This window comes from Carcharodon carcharias, chromosome 19, assembly GCF_017639515.1.
Source record: "Carcharodon carcharias isolate sCarCar2 chromosome 19, sCarCar2.pri, whole genome shotgun sequence".
NCBI lineage: Eukaryota > Metazoa > Chordata > Chondrichthyes > Lamniformes > Lamnidae > Carcharodon > Carcharodon carcharias.
Genome location: NC_054485.1, coordinates 31,560,682 through 31,585,094, shown reverse-complemented (window position 1 = coordinate 31,585,094; position 24,413 = coordinate 31,560,682). Strand labels below are relative to the sequence as shown.

At 38.8% G+C, this 24,413-nt stretch overlaps 2 protein-coding genes across 5 annotated transcripts in view; one reads left to right on the top strand and one right to left on the bottom strand.

Moving 5' to 3' along the window:
- The window catches only part of ncdn (neurochondrin), a 161,349-nt gene that overhangs the window by 17,884 nt on the left and 119,052 nt on the right, over positions 1-24,413 (bottom strand). The gene's annotated exons all lie outside the window — the stretch shown is intronic.
- LOC121291076 (dyslexia-associated protein KIAA0319-like protein) overlaps positions 1-24,413 on the top strand; it is a 112,810-nt gene that overhangs the window by 3,280 nt on the left and 85,117 nt on the right. For 3 of the 4 annotated variants that reach the window (XR_005945954.1, XM_041212109.1, XM_041212108.1), the window contains exons 2-4: positions 4,986-5,154; positions 17,403-18,139; positions 21,284-21,542. Coding sequence is in view for 3 of the 4 variants with exons in the window: in XM_041212109.1 (XP_041068043.1) it covers positions 5,004-5,154; positions 17,403-18,139; positions 21,284-21,542 (1,147 nt within the window). In the remaining variant the exon portion in view is untranslated. Of the gene's footprint in view, positions 1-3,597; positions 5,155-17,402; positions 18,140-21,283; positions 21,543-24,413 lie in introns of those variants that run through there. The other variant, XM_041212110.1, reaches the window with a different exon arrangement.

The window sequence follows — 24,413 nt, the reverse complement described above, 5'->3', positions numbered from 1 at the left end:
TTATTGTACCACAACATAGAGACACAAATGTTGCATTTAGAATTGTTGGGAGTTTCTACCTTATCTGTGGTTACTGTTGTTATCTGTGTTACTGTTGTTTCTATGTTATCAAGCTGCAAGAGTAAAGTGAGTCTGATCTCTAAGTTTAAAACTGCATTTTTGTTGTACCTTTTAAACTAACTCATCCTAAAACATCAACGGTTTTGAGGACTCAATAATTTGAAAAATACTTTGGCCTCCCATGTATTATTCATTGTTAGCCGCAGAATATGCTATTAGTGCAATTTGTCATAGTTGGTTAATTAGTTAATAGTAAAGCTGCTATTATAATAGTTGAAGACTGAGAGGGTGCTTTGATATTTGCAGAGTATACCGAAGGCCTGTCACATGAAATGAAGTAAAATGGAATGGAACCTCAGTTCCAGTCATGTAATTAATTTGACAGACCCTGTCATGCGTTGCCCTTCATCCTGATCCTAGCTGCAGGCAAAATTACATTCACCAGAAAGATGAATAAGGTCAACCCACAAGATTCACTTGCACATCATGTTCCAAATAATATTGGTTTGGACTCTGTTTCAAGAGTGAAGGTGTTTTGGAATTAACAATGTTAATAAACTAAGATTGAGCTTTTGGCAATTACAGTATAGATGAAAGGAAGAAGGAAAGACTTGGATTTATGTAGCATCTTTCATGACCATTGGATATCTCAAAGTGCTTTACAGCCTATGAAATACTTTTATAGTCACTATTGTAATGTAGGAAATGTAGCAGCCAGTTTGCACACAGCAAGCTCCCACAACCAGCAATGTGGTAATCAGATAATCTGTTTTAGTGATCTTGATTGAGGGACAACTATTAGCCAGGACACTGAGGACACCATACCTGCTCTTTTATAGTGCCATGAGATTTTTGTTTTACATTCACTTGAGAGGATAACTGGGTCCTCAATTTAACGTTTCATGGCACCTCCAATGGTGCAGTACTCCCTCAGTACTTCATTGTGGCATCAGCCTAGATTTTTGTGCTCAAGTCCTGGATAGGACATGACTCAAAGCCACAACTGACACAAATGCTTTAATTAACTAAGAGGCTTTCACATTTTGTGGCTTTTCTGTGTTCAAGGTGTCATGGCTCCTGCTACACCTGCAAGACGCAAGAGCTGCTTCGTTATAATGAGAGTAGAATAATCTTGCACTGAATCTCAATCTTGGTCACCATTTTCTTGTGTTGAGTTACTGAAATTTCTAATAATCAAAATAAACGTATAAACAATTTTCTTTAAAAACTTGATACGTTTGCCTAGCTCTGCATTCTGTGTGTCACTATGTCTCAGTGAGCTGAATCTGAATTGTGGAGTCTAAGTTTGTGCAGTGAGCCCAGACACCGTAGATGATGTGCCAACCTGGTGGTTTTTAAAACTTTCTCCAACTTGATCCCCAGCAAACAGGTGTGATAATAGCAATTACCTCATGAAAATAAGCAATGTCATTTTATTTAATAGGCTCCTGAACTGTTGCTTTATTTAATAGACTCCTATTTGAGGAGACACTTGGGGATAGTACAGCCAAACTATCAGTCTAAGGTAACTGAAGGGCTGATAGAGCTGAAGAGTGATCAACTTGTGCATATAAAAAGTGACAGGTTGTTTCAAAATACAAATATATAAATATAAAGATATTTTTGTAGAAATTAAATTGTTTGCAAAAAGCTGGCAATGTCTCTTGCTGAAAGTTTTGCTCTCAATAAAGAGGGAACATTTTTAAAATGTGGGTTAGAAGGTTTAATTGTTGACTGTTGGTTTTACTGGTTCAGTACAATTGTCACTTTTTTTTTGAATGATTTGTTCAGAAGAGGAGGAAGAAGAAAAGCTTCATTTATATACTGCCTTTCCCAACCATGGGATGTCCCCAAAATGCTTTATAGGCAGTGATGCACTTGGAACGATGGTCACAGTTGTAATGTAGAAAACCAGGACAGCCAGCTTGAACCTAGCAAGGTTCCACAATGAGTACTGAGATACTGGTTTTTGATTCAGGTTTTTGCTTGGAATGTTGGTTGAGGGATAAATATCAGTTAGGTCTGGGAGAACCCCCTGCTCTTCTTTGGATAGTGCGTGGGATTTTTTTTGTGTCCACCTGAGAGGGTAGATAGGCTCTCAGAAGTTGTAGATTCTGTTATTTGTTGCTTTGTCGGTCACCATGAAACATGTGTGTGGGTTTCCATCTATAATCAACCAAGTACTACAAATGTGACTTCCAAGATTATTTCTTCTAGCCAGTTTTTTTTAGTGAAAAACCCTGAGTTTATAAATATTAGGCATTTGCCATTCACAACAATTGAACTTTACAGAAATTTCTGCAATAAATACTGTATGACACATTTATTTGTGATCTGAATAGAAAGATGAGGAGAGCGATGCGAAGCTAGCCCTCTTTGTGAATAGGCTTTTTATATCCCCTGTGGGCTAAACTATGCGTAGTATCCCATTGTTTCCTTGTTTGTGTACTGAATCCAGTGTAATGCAAGCCTGGCCTGGTTGCTAATGTCATGATTAACAGGATATTGCTGCTAATGCAATCTGAAATCTTCTCAGATTCTGAATACTGACATTTGTCTTTGCTTGCTCCTGTTTAAATTACAATTGTTATGCTCCCAACTGTTGTGAAATATTTTGCTGATGAGTTGTAAGGGTTAAAATAGCCAGCCCAATGAAATATTTTCTTGCAGCAGCACTGTAAATATTCAGATTTTTAGGGTCAAGGCCAATTTTATGCACAGCTGATTTGTGACTGATTTCAAGGCTTTGCCAATTTGTCTGACTTTGCATGTGTGGGCTATGAGAGATAGTCCAGTGTAAGAGCACAAAGTACATTCCATGCAGAAATTTAAAAGTGCCTTTTCAGTGAAAAGTTAAAAGAAAACTGCTTAGACACATCAGCTTCCTTGTTTCTTACATATTCTTTGTAAATAATCAATCTTTTGTGACAGCTACAGTTTCAAAGGGAGATTTTCCTAGTTTTAATTTGGGGCAGGGAGAATGGCTTTCATGTGAAATAACTGCGGAACTTTTTACTAAAGGCGTATTGATAGTTCTTTCTAATTAGCAGTTGCTTTACCATCTGCAATTCTTCTTCTTCAGTTCTCTGCCTGAAGGCAGGCCTGAATCACAGTGCCATGGTCTGCACCATGGAAATGCAAGGAATCTATCCCAGCTGGCACAGGAATTGAACCCCATGTTGGCAGCAGACAACTGGTCCCCAAGGAGTCCGATTTGCTGTGACAACATGCACTTTTACATGCATATGGTAGCCTGGAGATATGGATAGTGATGGTTGAGACTCCAATTTCTTTCCATCACATGGCTGACCAGGAATCTCTTCCGCTATTATCACCTGCCATTGGCATATATTGGAAAGATTTGCAGGTTGATACTCAACCTGTTTGGCCGCATTATGACGCCAAACCTTCTTTGGCCGTTAAGCCTAGGGGTGGGACTTGAACCTGGAGCTTCTGGCTCAGAAGTAGTGATGCTGCACATGACTTCCTCATCTGCAAATACTATTCCAAATATCCAGTAAAAACATAAAAATATTCTTAACTCTTACCTAGAGAAGAGCAGATTGAGAAGAGATTTCATAGATATGCTCAACATCATGAATTGCCTAGTCAGCATCGATGGAGAAATTATTCTCATTGACAGAGGGTTGAGAACCAAACCCTCTTTTAAAGTGATTGGCAGAAGAACCAACCGCGATATGAGAAACAACTTTTTTATGCAGCGGGTGGCTAGGATCTGGAATTCACTGCCTGAGAATGAGGCGGTTTCAATCGTGGCACCTGATGAGGGAAAGTTTGCAGGGCTTCGAGGAAAGGGCTGAGGAGTGGGATTCATTGAGCTTTTCTTGCAGAGAGTTGGCACGGACTTGGGGAAAAAAAGTCAAACACAACAAATTTTACCTCGGTAAAGATTTTAGAATTTGTCCTCGAGCTTTCCTTCAAATAATTGGACTAAACTTTGAGCAGAAACTGCTAAAAGAAAATATTCCTCAGTAAAGTTGATTGGTATTGATAGATCATAGAAAATTAAATGCATTGTTCATGCTTAGGCTGTTCACAACAACACAGTTCAAACAAAACATCAAGTCTAAAGGCAAGATTTTTGGGACTGGATGAGTTCTTCAAATAAAAGTTTTAACAAAGGCATTATAAGACAGAAAATACAACTCAAATGATTTATGCATTTCGCCATAACATAATTACATTCTTTTTAGTTGTTTTGAACATTAGAAATTTTAAAAGCATTTGATGATTGTTGGAACCCAATGGAAAGATTGTGCAAGCTGATGGCTGGATTGGGTAATCAGTGAGGAGTTTTCCTGGTGTTTTCCATTAGAAATAGGGGTAAAGAGGTGTGACAGACAATTAATAGTTTTTGCAGTGATCTTTTGTGCAGCCATTTCAAGAAACCACTTCCTGTAGTTTTTCCACACCACCTGAGTTGATCCTATCTTATGTGGATGATACATTGCATTTACAAAAGGGAATAAATACCAAAAGCAACTAACATAAGCTTGCACTATTTTGGCAGGCAGTGGATTTCCTGTGGGTTATCCAACAGAAAATCATAACTAGATGAATTGGCCTCCAAGTGTAGCAATGATACTGTAGGTATAGATGTAAGTACAGCTCCTGAAGGCCCATCCAATGATATTCTGATGCAGTTGTGCCATAGAATGGTGAACACAGATAAACCATTTATGGAGAGGTTTTTAATCCTATTGTACCACTGAGCTAAAAGCCCGAGTGCAATCATTCTCATTATGGAAATTGATTTATTTTGCCAATCATACATAATTAGTTATGCTTTAATGTGATTACTGTTACTAAATTATAAATTAAATAAGCAAGGTGCACCATACATAGCAAGTACAAGACAAATTAGTGTTATACTCAAGTCTGATCTGTGTTCTTTTTCTCTACAGGCGATTGTCTTCAGTAGCATGGTAACCATGGACGGGAGGCTGGAAAGTTTACTTGTCACTGTGATCTCTTCTGTAATAATTGGAATTTTCCTTCGATGGACATCTGTTTCAAAGCTTAGGATCCTGTTGTATGGCTGCTTCTGTCTGACCACATTGAGTTCATTTACTAGTAAGTTACACCATCCAGTCTAACTGTAAGCATTTAATTGCATTGTATTCAATTTTCTGCCAAAATCTTAATTCCATCCAGTTTAGATTCCATGATCTAATTCATCTGTGTGGTGTTCGGCTATTTCCTTGTTCCTTTCAGATGTTTCAGCTTTTGATCCCTGTTTTGATAATGCTTTTGAAATTGTTTATACTGTCAGCTGCTGAACGTTTGAGGAGAGAATAGTTATTGATGTTTTAAGGAAATGCTTTGGGAAAATAGTTGGCAATGACATATAGGTATATTCACACTGACCCCTTTATGAATGGATGAATATACTGTAAGTCTGTCCCATATATACAGGGTATTCATAATTAGCTGTTGATATCCTATAATTCCTACTTTTCAGATATTTACATTGATTTTGCTCACATCTCAGAACTTTCCTTAGTTGAGTTGAGGTGGTGGGTAGTTGAGCTGCGCCCAGGATTCTGATTGCTGTTGTGCTGCTCCCTGATAGAAATTCCTGTGTGAGCCAGTGAAGAGATTCAGTCAATGATTGTTCATGTGGAGTATACCACAGAAATCCAAATCTAAAATGGTATTTAACTAACAAGCGGACACTGCTGCATAACATGGGTGATAAAGCCACGCTCATATAATGTTCTGTTGGATCCAGGAGTTTGATTAAAATATTCCACTGGAGGTCATGTAATTTATTTGTGCAATGGCCCAAGTTATTAAAATTTGAAAGCAGGAATCTTGGATGTAATGTATTTTGATTTCTATGTGGAATTGTGGAGGAGAACTGTAATAGTATGGAAATGACTTGTCATCTTGACAGGTGTTAGTAGACCTTGATTCTGTGCAGACATGGCAGCTTCAGAGAAACTCATAACTCGAGCCTACTTTTGAGAATTTGTTTTAGTATTGTGAGGGTCTGATGTTTGCTTTGAGCTTTACGTACAACATGCAAAGGTATTCTTTTGTTATTAGTTTGTGTCATTGTAACATTTTTAGTGTGTTAATGTATTTATGCCTGGAGTTCATATTCCAGAGAGGAAAAATAGCTGTGAGTAACCTGTTCATGCAATTCAACCTGAGATGATCAAAATGGGTTCTAAATACACTCTTCGTTGATTATATTCTTCCTTCCTTTGGGCAAATGTGAAAATTGCCTTTTCTCCCTACTCCTGATAGCTCTGTTGCGTCTATAAATTTGACACGGAGAACCAAAGGTGCAGATTCACGTCCTACCACTTTGAGCACATCATTTTAGTATTTAATTTTTGTTACTGAGGTTCTAATACAACCTCAGTAATGTTGTGCAGTAGCATTAAAAGGGGAAAAGCTGAAAAAGGGATCAGTAGATTGCAGTTAACATTTAAGTCAATGATGTTTGCAGTTTGGACTTTAATTGTAAGTTGTTTAAAAAATTTGGTTTATTATGCATCTCTTAAGCACGTCTGTCCAACCACTTATGGAAGGTTTTATACCTATTGTATGTTGCGCAAAACACTCATCCAACACTTGTGTAATTGTTCTCATTATGGAAATTGATCTATTTTGTCAATCCTCATCAATTGTGCATATATAATCAGTTCTACTTTAAAATGTGATTGGTATTACTGAATTAAACATCAGTTTCTCAATTTAATATTTTAAGGAAATTAAATTTATAATGTCTTTTAGATGTTTGGACAATGTGTGCAGAAAAGCATAATTTCCAGTAGCTTTTAGTAGTGATATGGAAGCTATGTTTACAAGAGAGTTCTGTTACTCTATATTTATTAGTCCCTCTTTGAGAGGAACTAAATTCCAGTTTAATTCTAGTTCTTTGATTTATTCAGTGGAGCTTAGACTTTACCTTTTTGCCTGCCAATTCATTCTGCCTTCTTAATTAACAAGAATACTTTGTGGAAAATAAAAGGAACGCTCTTGAAGCTTTAAAGTGTGCGTATGTTATGACATTTTGAAGTGCCTCTCCCAAGTGAGCATTCTTCATGTGTGCAACGAGACACAATATTTGTACGCTATTTACTTTGACCACAATCCCATTTTAATGCAAATGCAGGCACAAGTGCACAAGCATACTATGATTATCTCTGCCCTCTCACTGGGATCGTGAAACTGAAAGCATCAGCAATTGTTGCTAAGCATTTTAGTATAAGTGTCAGCTGCCCTTGTTTATTCCTGAATCAACACCAACAACATCTAATCAACCAACTGAATCACGCATGTTATGTTTGAGGATAATACTGGCATGTTTACCAGCAATTGCTGGTTGCCAGCTGACGGAATGTGGCTTGCGCTGAGTACACAGCTCAGAAGATTACAGGGGGTTAACTCTTGAGTACTCAATCTCCTAATAGCCCATATAAAGTCCACGTTTCAAATTGTCTAATCTATAAATTCTGGCATTTGTGTATTTCTAAAGTAAAATAATATAATCGGAACTTGGAGAAGTGTCATGCAGAAGCTTCAAGGAATACTCTCACTATTGGATAACTATAATATTGGATGGGTTTTCCCGTGCCCACCCACCGCTGGATCTTCTGGTTCCATCGCAAATCAATGGACATCCAGCTGGGGCACTGCCTCGCCCGTGGTGGGTCCAGCCCTCGAGGGGGCCGGAAAATCCCGGCTATTATCTTCACTGACACTTTTCTGACTACAAGTGAATCATTCTTTTTAACGTGATAGCTTAAGTTTCAAGCACTACAATTAACTTTAGTAAAAAAAAAAAAATTGATCTTGCCACTTAAATTCTGGAAAAAAATTCAGCTTCTAAATTTTACCACTTGGTGTACTGGTGACTCAATGGGAAATAACAGCAAGAAATGAAAAAATATATATTTTATTTTATTATTACAGCTTGCATCAAGTGTTCCAGTTTTATTTATTTAACTTTAAACCAATTATATTTTCTATTTTCAAAGTAAAATGGATTTCATATTTACCTATATTTTCGATCTTGTCTTACAGCTCACTAATATCTAGCAGTGGGAAAAATGGAGTGTAAGATTGTCTGGGATTTGTAGCACCTTATTTGCTGATGCAAACATTTAGTGCTGTGCCCGAGCTGAAGGAGTTGGTCAGTTTTAAAACATGTAATAATATTCCTTCACAATTGTTTTGTGGCATTTTGCTGGGAATGTATGTTATTGTTTAAGTGTAAAATTTCACAGTACAATTACATACTGGTAATTTGTATCCAAAGCTGTAGGACAGTGAAGTCTATTCAGGTCACCCTGTACCCTGAGGCAATTTATTGTGCTGACTGTGTGCACTACGAGGCGAGTTACACCAATAGAATGTAACTGGGTTGATATTTAATAGCTGTTTAAAGAGTGTGTTAAAATTTCTGTAGTGTATTACAAATACATAACTAAACATTTAAAATAATTGAATGAGTGTGAGGAATGTTGCTGAGGCAATGTTTAGCTGAAGCTATATCATGCAGATTGAAATTTTATCAGCAATTTCAAACTGTGTTTTAAGTTTTTTTTTACATTGTTACATCGCGCTACCCGCACTGCTCAAATTGCACCCATGTGGTTGTGATGTAATAATTTGAATAAAGATTGTTGTTTCATCTCTTGGAAAGGCCTGAATTCACATTTTTCCTCTAACACCAGGAAAAGTTACCACAACAATATATTTGTACTCGTTTTGGGCCTCCAGGATGGAAAAAGAACTTCAGAAGAGAAAAAGAATAGGAAATTAGCAGAGGCACCCAAAAATTGCTTGAAAAGATGGAATTTGAAAGAGCTTTTAAAGGTGCTATAGGAGGTAGGACGAATTGAAGTAGAAACAATTGAAAGTATAACCACTATTGGTATGATGGGATGAGGAATGCTGAAGGGAGAACAGGGAGGCTAGAACAACTGGAAGAAAAAGGAGAGCGCAAAATTGAATAATGTTGTAGAGATAGAGTGGAGGGAGGCTGTGGAGAGATTTGTAGATGAAGAGGATTTAATTTACATTCTGTTCGATGACCGGGAGCCATTGTAGGTCAGTGAAGTTCGGGATAACCAGTAAATAGAGCTCCTAGTGTACTGGAGTTCATAGAGGGCGGAGGTCTAAAGGCTAGCCAGGAAGGAAGTGGGGAAATTAGGGGAAATGAATTTTTAATATTGTTCAACCTCCATCTAAATTGGTTACAGTACCATAACATCTACATTGCTGGAGTCTATGACCTTGGAAACTCCAGTCTAGTCTTCACATCACTGATAAGCTTGTACAGAAGAATAATTTAACCAATGTAATAGTCATCTGAGGGAGGTCTGAAGTGTTCATTTGCACATAAGTCAAGATATTGGAGCACAATATCTTGCACCAGCTATGATGATATTTACATTGAACAGTGTAGCTTAGGCTTTTTTTCCTTTAAAAAAATGCCATATCAATTCTAATTTGGAACAGGTCTCCACAGCAGTATTTCCACATTGAATTTGAAAATGAATTTTGACTTGGTAGCAAGAAGCAAAATAGTGCTAATGCTGGAAATCTAAAACAAAAACTGAAAACTCTTCAAACGCAACAGGCCAGTCAGTAGGTTAAATTGTACACGGTCGAGGCATTTGAAACTCTGAAGCTATGTAAAACTGCTCAATAACATTCTGTGAAAGATAAAAGGAAAGATTTGCATTTTATACAGTGTCTTTTGTGACCTCTGGATCCCTCAAAGCACTGTACAACCAGTGAAATATTTTTAGAATGGAATAGCTGCTGTAATGTATGAAATACAGCAGCTAGTTTGCACACAGCAAACACCTGCAATGTGATAGTAACAGATAACCCATTCTTTTGTGTGTTGATTGAGGGATAAATATTGAGGTTAACTGCGAAGTAGCGCTGCAGGATCTTTTACATCCACCTGAGAGCTCAAAAGGAGAATTGGTTTCATACCTCATCCGAAAGGTGGCACATCAGTTCCAATTTGGAGTGTCTGCTTTGATTTTTGTGCCCAAGTCCTAGAATGGGCTTGAATTCTCAACCTTCTGACTCAAAGGCGAGTGTGCTACTGACTAAGGCAAGGCTGACACTATACTGTAACTCCTACAGCTGCCTTATCTAACCTGCTTTGGTTTAGATTAGCAGTGAGGAGTTCTCCTGCTGCCTTTAGTCTTGTCAAAAATATGAATTTGATATTTGAAATTTACATGCTCCATGCATAAAATTATGTCAAGAAGGTCTACAAGAGGAAAACCTTACTTTTCCATCTAAAAGTATCCATCAGTTGCCAGATTGCAGAAGAGAAGTGTTCTAGAAGGGTGTTTTAGCTACGTGAGACTAATTCTGTGTTCACTGTTTTAAGAGTTGCGTGGCCATGCACTACCTGTATCTTGTCTATGTCTATTAATTAACATACACATACATTTGATGTTTTTTCTTAGCTTTCAAGAATTGTTCTGGGTTTGTGATATTTTTCACTTTTCAGGACAAGTGGGGAAAAAGATCTTTCAGTGGCTATGAAACACTATATCACTTCATTACTTTTGAAGTGCAGTTGCTATTGTTCAAGTTTAACATGAGAGGATATGGTAGCAGAATTGTTATGTTATTGGATTATTAGTCCAGTGGCCTGGACTAATGATCGAGAGATATGAGTTCAGATCCCACCACGGTAACTGCGGAATTTAAATTCAGTTATTTCATTAAATCTGGAATGAGAAAGCTAGTCTCAGTTTTGGAGGCCATAAAACTTTGGTTTATCATTAAAAACCCAATTGGTTTGCCTTCCTTTAGGAAAGGAATTCTCTGGCCCTTATCCAGTCTGGCCTCTGTCTCCAGACCCCTCTGAAATGATTTAGCTAAGCCACTTACATTCAAGCAGGTGGCTTGGGGTCTTTTATGTCTACTTAAGTAAGGTGACCTCCATTTATTACAGCATTGACACAGTGCACCACTCCTCAGTTCTGCACTGAACTGTTAGCCTAGTCTCTGGAGTGGGCCTAAAGGCTATGATCTTCTACCACTGAGTTAAACTGGAAAATGTGCTGGGAAGCCTATACGATCTCCGATGAAATATATCCTGCTGGTTGGGCTGCTTGTTAAGTCTACACCAGCTAATCTATACACATGTATATAAGATTGCAAGTTTTGGGGTAGATAAAAATATGAGAGTTGGCAGGAAAAAAAAAACTAGTTCCATAGAGCTTATCCTTCAAAGTTGTGCTGCTTTAAAGCATCAAGATTCGCAACAGTCTACCCACCAACAATCATGTCATCTCCTGTAAGAGGCCACAAAAACAGATAAAAACCCAATTCAATCCCCCCCCCCCCCCCCCCCCCCGCCCAGTTCAGCAACAACCAAATTACCCTCTGGAAATGGTAATGTGATTAAATTTAGTGAAAATCCAGTGAGGAAGACAAAGCAGAATAATGCAAATGAGATCAAGGTTCTGTTCAGTTCAAATTTCACTAATGCTGCGCGGGAGTTGTAAATGGCATAGACTGTGGAAGTTGATGTAATTGCTATGGGCAAAACTTGATACTGCTCCAACAAAAACAAAAATAGCTGAAAAAACTCAGCAGGTCTGACAGCATCTGCGGAGAGGAATACAGTTAAAGTTTCGTGTCTGTATGACTCTTCATCAGAATTAAGAAATATAGAAATGAGAAGAAATATAAGCTGGATGGGGGGGCGGGGGGGGGGTTTGTGGTGGGACAGGTAGAGCTGGATAGAGGGCCAGTGGTAGGTGGGGGCAAAGAAGAGATTGCCAAAGATGTCATAGACAAAAGTACAAAGGGGTGTTGACGGTGGTGATATTAGCTGAGGAATGTGCTAATGATGACATTAAGGGTAGAAAGCAGGATGAGCAAGTGACAGATAGCCCTAGTGGGGGTGGGGTGGGGGGAAGGGATCGAAATAGGCTAAAAGGTAGAGATAAAACAATGGATGGAAATACATTTAAAAATTGTATATTGGAGAACAAAAGCTTAGACGACCTATTCAAACCGTGGATAAACTTGTGACTGTGACAAGTTGAATCATTAAACTTTGAACTGTTTGTTGATGTCCTGTTATGTCGATGTTGTTATGTTTTTTTAATGTGCAGATCTTGTGCACCTGGCAACAACATCAAAGCAAACTTGTTGGATTAGGGAAAATCCAGTTTTTTTTTAAATTAAAAGCGTGGCCTTAACCATTTAGAAAGTGCCCTTTTATATCTTTTTCAATGCAAAGTGGATGACCTCATATTTTTTACATTGGACAAAATTTTGGAAAATGGGTTTCTTTCATTCACAAAACATAGCTCCTTGTATTTTAAGCTTCCAGGTGCAGTGCTTTCAATCTAGGTTTGGGAGAGGGAGATGTCGAGCATGAGGTAGGCGGTGAATGGAGGAGGCAGCAACAAGCAGAGGGTCTTGGAGGGAAGTGGGAAGCTGGAGGGCCGGGGAAGGGAACGGCGAGCAGGAGGGAGGTGGCAAGCAAGAAGGTCGAGGAGGGAGGTGGCAAGTTGAGGGAGGTGGAGAGTCGAGAGGGTCATGGAGGGAAGCGGTGAGCAGGAGGGAAGCAACGAACAGCAAAGTCAGGGAGGGATGTGATGAGTCAAGAGAGATGGTGAGCAAGAGGGTCGGCAAGCAGGAGGCAAGTTGAAAGAGTTAGCAAGTTGTTAAGAGGATTTTTGTTAACGCCACTGATCTAGTCATTCTGCTGCAGCTAGTTTTGTAGAATTAATAAAGGAGGATTGATTCCAAAGACAGTTGACACATTAAAAGGGCATCCCTAGGGAATTTGTAATAAACCTTGGATTCCTAGCTCAGATCTCTAAATAATAATGCAAAGGTTCTTGTGAGGTTAACTCATGGGACATTTTAAACTGTGCACACTTCCAAATACCATGTCACCCCAATTCACTTTTGTATGCAGTGTGGGAGACAGTTTTCTTTAAAAATGGTGAACCAGTTTATTACTTCACGATTCATAGATTTTTAATGGGGGTGGCAGAGTGGTATTGTCACTGGGCTAGTAATCTAGAGACCCAGGGTAATGCTCTGGGAACGTGGGTTCAAACCCCGCCATGGCAGATGATAGATTTTGAATTCAATAAAAATCTGGAATTAAAAATCAAATGATGACCATGAAACCATTGTCAACTGTTGTAAAAACCCATCTGGTTTACTTATGTCCTTCCTGAAAGGAAAGGAAGGGAATTCCTTCCCTTTCCTTTCTACCATCCTTACTTGGTCTGGCCTACGTGTGACCCCAGACCCACAGCAATGTGGCTGACTCTTAAGTGCCCTCTGAACTAGGGCAACAAGGGATGAGTAATAAATGCTGGCCGGGCTAGCGATGCCCACATCCCATAAATGAATATAAAAAAAAAAAATGCCTTTACTTACCCAAAAACTATTTCAACAGCCATTCTTCCCCCGGTATTCCATTCTCTCGTCACCACATGCTCTCTCTTCCCCAGTTCCCAGATGTCTTCAATGTTCACTTAATTTATAGAGGCAGTGAGTCTTTTTGACCTTCATCCTCCAGTTCACAAGAGCCAATCTCTCTACAAATTCACAGAGACATTTCACCTCTGCCTGATTATGTTTATTGATGTGAAGAAATTAATGAACCATTTTCCTCACTATTCATAGCGATTTTAAGTAAAGAAAACATTCTTTCTATTTTGAGCTTGTTAAAATGAATCAAAAGATCCTTGTCTTATGCTACTGATACCAATTCCTTCTGTCAAATGACTGAAATACAACCACAGTATAAAAACTAAAGAATGCCTCTCTCATGTATGGTGGTGTAGTGGTTTGGTACTGAACTTAAAACCTTGAGGTTGTGAGTTCAAATGCCACCATGAGCAATTTAAAGTTGAATTTAGTAAATATGGTGATTTGTGGATTAGCATGTTTACTGTGTCAATGGAGATATTCTCTCTTCTTCCATACCTATGGTAACTTTGAAGTATGTTTAATATATAGGTTTTTTTATTTCTACTGGTGGCACATTATCTTGACATTGGTGCACATAACAATATTTACTCTGCAACTGGATGGTAAAAATTGGAGAGAACACACATCTCTCCAAATCTTCTATATATGCCAGACTTACGTGCTGTAGTTCTCTTTGCATAAGATTTTGCATAACTCCTTCCTGTGTTTCGTAACAATGTTCCTACCCCATATGGTTAGCTTCAGTGTTTACCTCACAATCAAACATAAAAACTAATTGACTAAAGGGTGGAGGATCACCCAGCTCCACTTTAAAGAGGCATTGTTTCAAGTGCTTTCTCTATATGACAATGAATTACGTTCAAACTAATATTCCAATCTTGTACAAAAAATGAGGAAGCTTATGTATCATATTGGTTATTCAGCTCCCAGACTTGTTGAACAGGATATTGGGTTGAATTTTACTCAGATAGTTCAAGCAGCCAGCTATTGGGCAGTCTTAAACAAGTTCTTGATGGGTGTGGGAGTATGTCTATAATTTTGCAAGTAATTAGCACTTAGGTCAGAAGCCTTGCGCTGGTGCTGTATGGAAAAAGTATTGAATCTGCAGTGCTTGGAATCTGCTCCTGAAAGTGCAGGCAAAATTATTCCTATTTGAGTTTATATTTCCAATTTGTCCTATTTGAATTTTGCTGGGATTGGAGGCCTGGAAAGGACTATTCAGTGCAATTGCCTTATTGATGATTGAATACTAAATTGGAATACCAAGCGCTCATGGATTTTAAACTTGAGACATGGAGGCTGAGGTTCCATGGTGTGCACCTATTTCAAGTCTTGAAGCGAAAACCTTGCATACACCTGCAGAAAGTGAAGCATCTTGATTGATAGGTAGAGGAGTGCTTTAATCCAGAGTGCACAATGTCAAAACTGCCTAAAGGCTTTGACCTTGAGTATAAAAACTCATTGGGGGGGGGGGGGGGGAATTTTTTTTTTAAGAGGTGATTGGTAATTTATTTGATCTAAAAACAGAAAATGCTGCAAAAACTCAGCAGGTCTGGTGGAATCTGTGGAGAGAGAAGCAGAGTTAACATTTTGAATCTGTGTGACTCTTCTCCACAGATTCTGCCTGGCCTGTTGATTTTTTCAGCGTTTTCTGTTTTTATTTCAGATTTCCAGCATTTAAGTATTTTGCTTTTAACTTATTTGATCTGCAATGTCGTGGCACATTACTACCAGCATGGTTGCTGAGCAGCTATGCAAATTTTGAGGAAAATGAACTTATGGCAGATAAGATGCATCCAAGGTCCCTTAATGATAAGAAGAAAATTTTTGCAACTCTGGCACGTTCTTTTAGAAATCACTGGGACTAGTGAAGGGCAGATGTTATTCTATTTTCAAAGAAGTAGCAGCAGTGATTTGGGGAACTACACACCAGTAAATCTGTCATCTGATGTGAGTAAAGTTATGCTTTTATTAAAGACAAGATCATGGAGTGTCTGGATCAAAACAAAATAATAAATGATGGCCATTTTAGCTTCACGGTTTTCTTTTCAGGGTTGGGCAAAGAAGCTAGATAGGGGCAAGACAGTGTGGGGAGGTGGGGGTGGTGTATTTGGATTCCGGTAAAGCCTTTCATTCAGTTCATCTGGAAAGGCTGGTGCTGAAAATGAAAGTGGAAACCTGTAGAAATATTTTACAATGGATATATAATTAGTTAACCAATAGAACCCAGAGGGTTGTGATACAAGGATTGTAATTGACATTGGAGGATGTTACCATTGGCTTTCCACCGGGGTCTGTTTCTGATTTTTCACTCTAGATCATTCATGAAGATATGAAGCGAAGTCACAAGGCAAAGTAGCTGAGCTTGCAGGTGGTGCAAAGCTAATAAAGGTGGTCGACTACAAATGCAAATTAGATTGTTTTTGAATTAATACTTTGGAATACAGCATATGAGTAATTTTGATAAAATATATGCTAAATGTAGCATGGTTGGGAGGAACAGGTGACTATTATTCTTGGACCTATGGTTCTCCCTGCTCTTGCCCCACCCACCTCGTGTCTTGGTCTGTTGAAGGTAAACTGATAGGTGTTGATTGATGTTATTAGTCAATAAATGCATTATGATGTGACTACCAAAATGGTAGAAGGTGAATCTTGGTCTTTTTTCTTATTCTAATGTCTACCCAATTTAAAGAATGATGCTTGACTGGCTAGGATTCAAACATTCTTGTTAATGAAAGTTTAATAGCTGGTTACATATCTATGCCATTCTGAGCAACGTGAGGAATTTGCCAGTAATGTTTGACTACTAAACTCAAGGTTATTGTTATTGGGAAGCAGAAAAAGGTACAATTGCTGTGGTAAAGCGAGGTTTGGACTCAATTTCCAAACATCCTGTTTTTGCCTTTTACTTTTAACCCTTGGCCCACACAAATGCTCTTTTTCCCATTCCTGACGGGAGGGGTGGGGGGTGCAGTGTGGTATAGTCATAAATTGAAATGAACACTCAACAATAGGGTGACCAGATTTTCCCAAGTCAAAAACGGGAAACGCTGAAAAGCTTTAGGAAGGCAGAGCTCTGTATAGAACCTTGGCGAGGCCACAGCTGGAGTACTGTGTGCAGTTCTGGTTGCCGCATTATAGGAAGGATGTGATTGTGCTGGAGGCAGTGCACAGGAAATTCACCAGGATGTTGCTTGGGATGAAACATTTAAGTTGTGAAGAGAGGTTGGATAGACTTGGGTTGTTTCCGTTGGAGCAGAGAAGACTGAGGGGGCGACCTGATCGAGGTGTACAAGATTATGAGGGGCATGAACAGCAGCTGTTCCCCTTGGTTGAAGGGTCGGTCAACAAGGGGGCATAAGTTCAAGGTGAGGGGCAGGAGGTTTAGGGGATGTGAAGAAAAACTTTTTTACCCAGAGGGTGGTGACGGTCTGGAATGCACTGCCTGGGAGGGTGGTGGAGGCGAGTTGCCTCACATCCTTTAAAAAGTACCTGGATGAGCACTTGGCACGTCATAGGGGTGTGGGCCAAGTGCTGGTAAGTGGGATTAGGTAGGTAGGTCAGGTGTTTCTAACATGTCGGTGCAGACTCGATGGGCCGAAGGGCCTCTTCTGCACTTTGATTCTGTAGTGATTGAATGCAACATTCATAATAACACTTGTAGGGAACATTTACTTTTTGGCAATCTGAATTATTAGACCATAATTTGTTTTAAAATGAATACCAGGAATCTATGGAAAAGTTTCAAAATGATGTAAAACTGAAATTGGGTGACAGAGCTAATTAATAGTATATGGAAAACTAGGATGTTTCACCTCTCACTATTATTGCATTTCCACCTGTGTTCTCTAATGTAGGTGCAAATATGGAGGACTGCAAGATAGCAGCAAGTCGTAGTGGAGTGGTTATGCGAGTTGGACTGGAAAGTCGATTTGCGGAACTAGTGGAGAAAGCTGATTCCATTCAGTCTTGCAGAGATGCCTGCTGTCGGAAATGCCACTGCAATGTTGCATGGCTACTGGAAGGGAAATGCTACCTTTTAGACTGCAGGCAACAAGGAAACTGTCAGCTAGACCAAACAGGCAAATCAGGTTCTCTTTTAATGTTTATTCATAAACTTTCTCCTTGTGGGGATTCACAGAGTCCTGTGCACAGAATTTTAAAAGAAAATTTTCATTACAAAGCTGAATCAAGGACTTCTGATCTGACCACTACTGACAGAACCCTGGTTGTAGGTCACTTATCTGGAAAATCACTGGTAGCAAAGCAAAACAAAATATTTTCCAGGACAAGACGTGAGGCACCTGCACCATCTGATAGTCCTGTGAAGTTGCTACAAATTGATAAAGAAGCTACTTCTGAACAGTCTCAAACTGTACCACCTATCAATGGCAGCAAGGAATTAAGGCCATCTGGAAACACAGATCATAAAAGCACAAAGCATTTAAAACCACAACAGCATGCAAACGAAGATCCACAGACCTCTCGGAAAAACCTCAAGGCAAATGACACTTCGAGTGATCAAATTGCTAAACATTCTGGACCCGTTTCAGAGGGGAGAGACTTGACGGCGATACAGACTCTACCTCCAGAGGTAAATCTTGAATTTTTAAAAAAATAAATCTTCCCATCTGAACTAATGCTTAACTAGAAATGATAGGTGCAAAAATATTTTTCTTCAGAGTTGGTAAGTGATTATATTCTTCATTTAAATATGTAGTTTACATTGGAAAGCAATTGGTAGCACACCATGTTTGTGTGTCAATGAATGTGGCATAGACACCCATTGATTTTTCATGTGGTGAGTTCCCAGTGAGGACATTGGAATTAGTGCAGGTTTCACTGCAATGGAATAACACTGTATAATCAACTTAGATCACACTGTTTACATGCAACCGGTGCAATGTTGGAAGTGGCTTACAGGAAGGTTGCCTTCCTGACAAGGAGTAGTAATATTTTGCTATAATTCTTATCAAATTATAGAATACTACTTCCCATTAATCTTTTGGTTAAGAGAATTTTCACCAAAAGTTGCCAAAATTTTGGTGTGTATTTTCCTTACGTTTTGGAAAAATGGAAAGCTAAATTTTATCTCAAATTATTGTAAATGTATTGTTAATGATCTAACAAATAAAAATAGAATTGTACTATCCAGGCCAGAAATGTGCTCTTCCTGCCATATTGAAGATGCCATTTTCAATGTGAGAAACTGAGACAAATGCAGTTATAATGTGATCTTGGTATTTGGTACCAAACTCTGGATGTATTCCATTAAATCATCTCCAACTACTCAACATTGTAGTTTTTTTCCCCATTTCCAATACATGTATTACTAATAAACCAAAGTGTTCAAAGAAAATGAAAAGAAAAAAACAATGAAAAGAAAAGAAAATTCCTATGGATTTTTCTTCCTGATTGCTTACGATAAGGTAGAGACTCCAAGACAATCCTGGAGGGTTAGCAATCTTATCTGAGCACATGGTACATACATGCTAGCCTCATTGTTACATCTGTCACTTCACCTTTCATGGGTGTAGGATGAAGAGGGCAGGGTGATTTAGAATTGGACTGTTCTGCATTATCACTTTATATATCTAATTTTCTTGAATTTAATTTGAAACATGTAAAATGATACAGCAGATTAAAATAAGAGAATATTTTGCTTAGCACATTCTCCGTGTTACAATTATTCTTTAAACTTAATGACAAGCTGTGCTACACACTGAATGACCTTTGAAATGTTTTTAATTACACTAAGCATACTTAAGTGTGAGTTTCTCAGAAGATATTAAACTTGTAGTTAAAGCTAATTAAGTTTCATTATCTGATATCCTAATATATTTGGTTACTTCATGCTCCATGGTTGGGATTTTGTTTATTAGACTAATTTTATCGTGACTTGCTAAATGAAGATTTCTCAGCTTGTAATGTATTTGAATGATTTGTTTCTAAAGCTGCCTAAAACGGCATTATATTATTTCAAATGCAGAAAGAAATTCATTTGAAATAAGCAGCGTGTTATGGTACTTCTTTTATGGAATGCTCTGCTAGACAAAGTAATATCTAGCAATTAGTGATGAGCGTAATTCACTTGATTTGTTTCAGTGATCCTAAACAATACTGGAATGCTTTATGAATATCAGCAGAGCACCAGGACTGAATTACAGTCTGAAAGGGGAATAGCAATGTAGGGTTTAAGAATGGATTTCAAACTTTCTTGGTTGAAGAACCATTTCCTCCCCCCACCACCATCACCCATCAAATGCATGAGCAATCACAGACCCTGCATCCATGGCTGACACTCTGGATATCGTGAATTATGTTATCATTTGACTGGTTTGTAAGAGATTGTAATATGTGCTGAAAAATTATATAAATTATTTAAAGTCGGCCTGTAAGCCATCAGGCAGTAAGTGTCCTTCCTGTTGTTTTGGTGAGCTGCAAATGATTCATAACATTTGGCAAATTATCCATTTTGTGTGCAAATTATTGACGCTTTGAAATTACGTTTTGCTCTGCTCTTCAGTACGTAACTTCAGAGCCGTCTGAATATAGTAAGGAAATAACACTACTGAATAAATACTAAGGTAATCTGGGAGGAAAAAATGTTTCCTGGCAAAAACAATTCTGTTAAATGAGCGCTCTTCAAGTTTGTATGAAAATATTCAGGATCATTGAATTTCATTATTTAATCTCCATAGTGACATTGAGTAAAGTTGTAAGAAGTTTTTCATTGTTGTACATTGTTTAGTTGCCATGTTGACTCTGAGTTTATCTAGCAAGTAGCAGAGACATAAAGAAATGGATGGATGTCAGGTTCGATCCATAGTTTGTGCTGATTTAGCAGATCGCGCTTCGCTTGGCAGTCAGGGTGTTTCAGTTGGCCCCAGCAGTCCTGGTTTAGAAAGATGAATATCGGCCAGGGTTCCTGTCCTGTTGTCTGTCCAGTGACCCTGTGTGTGCGTGTTCATGTGTATGCACCTCCACAGGTCCTCTCTGTTACATTCTCAAGAAAGTACATTTTATTAACCTTTACCATATTCCTTTTTGGAAGATATTTTGAGGCCATTGTATACTTAGTTGTATCGACTCCTGACTGCACTGTGCTTGTGGGAAGATTGCATTGAATATCCTTGCCCTGGGCCAGCTAGTTTAACTTATGGTTTCTGGGTGTTAATGGAATTTGGGAATTGAGGGGAGGGGCTCTGTCTACTGGAAGTCTTAATAGTCGCTATCAAGTCAAATGTTCCAGACAGTGGCTGAACATCACTCGTCCTGATTGTAATGTTCCATTTGTCTTTCAGGCATATGTTTGTTGCAAGTGGAACCGCATTCTACCTCCCCTAGTTCTCTCAAATATTCCAATTTCTTCTCTACTCACTTCTGCCTTAGGACATTTTGCTGTTAAAAGGGCTGTATAAATCAAACTTGTTGTAACCCCGAGACTGTATCATATCACCTATTTGAGATTGCATATTAAAACTGACATTCCTAATTGATGAGAACTAATGTACTGCTTCTGTTTTATTAGCAAGATAGATTCAAGTGTTTGTATTCCTATTTATCCCTTTCAACACTATTGTTTCTGGTCTCTTTTGAAAGCCTGATCTTATAAATACATTTTTAAATATTCTTCCATTTTAAATGAATTTTCAAATAAACTTGTAAAAAATCTCATTTTAATTTTGCGAAAATTTATGTGTAATCAAAGCATTAACTTTCTTGCCAATTTCTTTAGATCCATGAAGGAACCTCTTTGCCAAACACTGCCTCTTTGGTGGTTTCTTCCTCTAATTCCAATTTGTCCAGTCCATCAACCAATCAGAAATGGATGCAAATGAATGCAACAAATAACAGTATCATCGAGACATTGCCAGTTACCACCATTCCAACTCCATTCCTGAGCACTGTACCAGCACAAGTAAAAACTACTGCGATGGCACAAGGTATAACATCTGCTTCTACATCCAATATTACAAGTGCTCCACAGGAACCAGGTGAGCTGAATCTAATAACTGACCTACCCTGACAGTATAGACAGTACAAATATTCATCGTTTTATTAACACTTCAGTAGTGGGATGGGAGGCCAGCAAAAATAAATATCGCAGCACTGATTCCTGGTCAATTTAATGACAGTTAACAGAAGCCTGACTGCAAAATTCGTAATCACACCAAGTCTTTCTAACCAGGAGAAATGACAGGTCATGGCTGAATTTGTACCAACACCAACTGAGCAGGTCACCCACTCTAGTGGTCCTCACCTAATTTTCTTCCTGTCAATTTTAATTGGATGAAAATTGGGGCAGAATCTGCAATGGAGGAGCTGCAATGGAGTTGAAGGTGAAAATTAACCTTATTGTTTGTGTCCAAAAAATTGTTTTTAAAATACCAAAGTGGAAAATATCTCCTTGTATAGGAGTTTTTCCTTCATAATCTTTTGGAAGAGGGAAGAAAAGACTAACTTAAAGGAGAAAAAAAACTTACGTTGTAAAAAGCCTTTCACTGCCTCGAGTCATCCTGAAGTGCTTCACTGCCAATGAAGTACTTTTGAAATAAAAACAGAAACTGCTGGAAATACTCAGTAGGTCAGGCAGCATCAGTGGGGAGAAAATCAGAGTTATATTTCAGGCTGATGGTCTTTCATCAGACCTGCTTTTGAATTGTAGCTGATGCTGTCATGTGAGGAAGCACAGTAACTACTTAGCACAGTCTCACATTCACCAATGAGATAAATAACAGGATGATCTATTCTTCATGATGTTTTTTGAGATGTAAAGGTTGACTGAGCATTTAGTGTGCTTATTTGCTCTTCTAGACTACTGCAATGGAAGTTCTACATCCATGGGGAGGGCAAACAAGACCTTGGTTTAATGTCTCATCTAAAAGATGGCACTTGCAACAGTGCAACACTCAGTACTGCACTGAAATATCTGTCCAGATTTTGCTCTGAAGTCCCTTTGTGGCTTTTAACCTTCTGACCCTGTGGCTAGAATGCTATAATTGAGCTAAGGCTAACACCTGAAATAACTTTTCCAGCTTAATGCTTCACATTAATGTGTGTTGTTGATTTGAAAGTTAGCTCATAACTCAGCATTGATTTTTAAGAAATGTTTTGAAGTCAGTTGAACCTGCAGCTAATAAATTTTGCAATATAACTGGACTTGTCTTGTGTCTATTCCACTTGCTGTTTACCTAGGATCAGACATTTGACCTTAAATAAAATGTTCCCAATTTCGCAGATTTGTTTTTGGGGTACAATTCTGTAAAAGTAATTAATTCCTGGGCTATATTTTACTTTCTTGGTGTCTAAATTAGTATATCTGAATAATTCCTCATGTCTGTAAAGTGCAGCATATTTTGTTTCTATTTCTCTGCTTTCTCCCACCCCACCCCCTGTTATTTTGCTCTTACTATTGCTGTTATGAAAATCATTAGCTTTATAGAAATGTGATTTTGATTGGAGATTTGAATCCAGACCCATTTTGCTGTCCAAATTGTTTAGCGAAGACCGAAATTAAAAAAATTAAAATGAAACTATCATTTAATAGAATAATGAGTTGAGCAGTGAAAGTGCTAGAATTGACCAATGGATGAGAGTGATTTAAAACATTGACTCAGATATAATGGTCTCTGGATCGGCGGAGACCGGACGTACACTCCAAGATGCACTACAGGACCCTTCTGACGTCCCAACACACTGACTTTGTGGGAATTGCCTGGGAAGTTTGAACTTCAGGTGGGCAATTTTCCTGCTCCACAGGACCCTTTGAAAAAGTCTCCAGCAACTTAGTTACCTGAATAGTTACCCAGGAAATGTTAGACAGAAAATCCTAGTATAGCTCCTGGGTAACTGTGCAACTGACCACCAACTCCCCTGCCCCCAGCTGAACTACCCCACCCAACAACCCCCACCTGACTTGAACTGACTAGCCCCCGCCACCTGACTCCTCCCTTACCCGCACCTCTGACTCTCACCCTCACAACCTGACACTTCTCCACACCACCCCCCCGCCCACCCACCCCTGATCTGATGTGACCCGATCTCACCACCTGACTCCCTTCCCTGACCCTGTCAACATGATCTCACCACCCAACCCTGCTGACCCACACTGCAGCACTCATTTAGTAACGCACTTAAAAGCTGTTTAAATGCCCCAGAGCTTTTCAGTGTGTTAGTGAACACTCGCTAAAATACTAGTGATGTAAAAATGGTGCATGGCTTCTGCACTGATTCCCTTTGCTGATGTCTCTTTGGTTTCCTGTGCTGACTGAGTTCTCCATCGGAAGATTGGCCAGAAAAATCCGGGGGGGGAGGGTAAGTGGGTCTTATCTGATCAGTGTTGAAAATAGGGTCTCTGACCCTGATTGGAGGATTTGGGCCATTAACTTGGTATTTAAGGATATTAATTCAGAGATTGCATGTGAGGTGATTTGCTTATTAATTATGCTAAGATCAGGCTTATCCAACCTCTTCGTGTGGGTGGCCACATTTCAAAATTTTTCTCACACAAAGGGCAGGTGATCAAATTTCAGAAAGCTTAAGTTTGGCACAATATTAAACATGAATTTTTAAAAAAAAACGAGTTATGAAAAGAAACAAATTGCTGAGCAAAAAAAAGCAATGCATAATCAATATAGATGAGTATTAGATGGTGAGAGCACGTGTGTGCTTGTGTTTGGCTCACTCCCAGCCTCAGGCTGCACACTTGCTGCTGCTCACTCTTTGTGAGATGCATGTTGGTCTGTGGGGTGGGGGAATGAAAACCCTGAGACTGGGAGTGAGCCAGACGTATGCACACATTCTGACCCCGCACACACACCTCTCGCACTCTCCCTCTTTCCCTGTCACTCCCCTCTATATCTCGC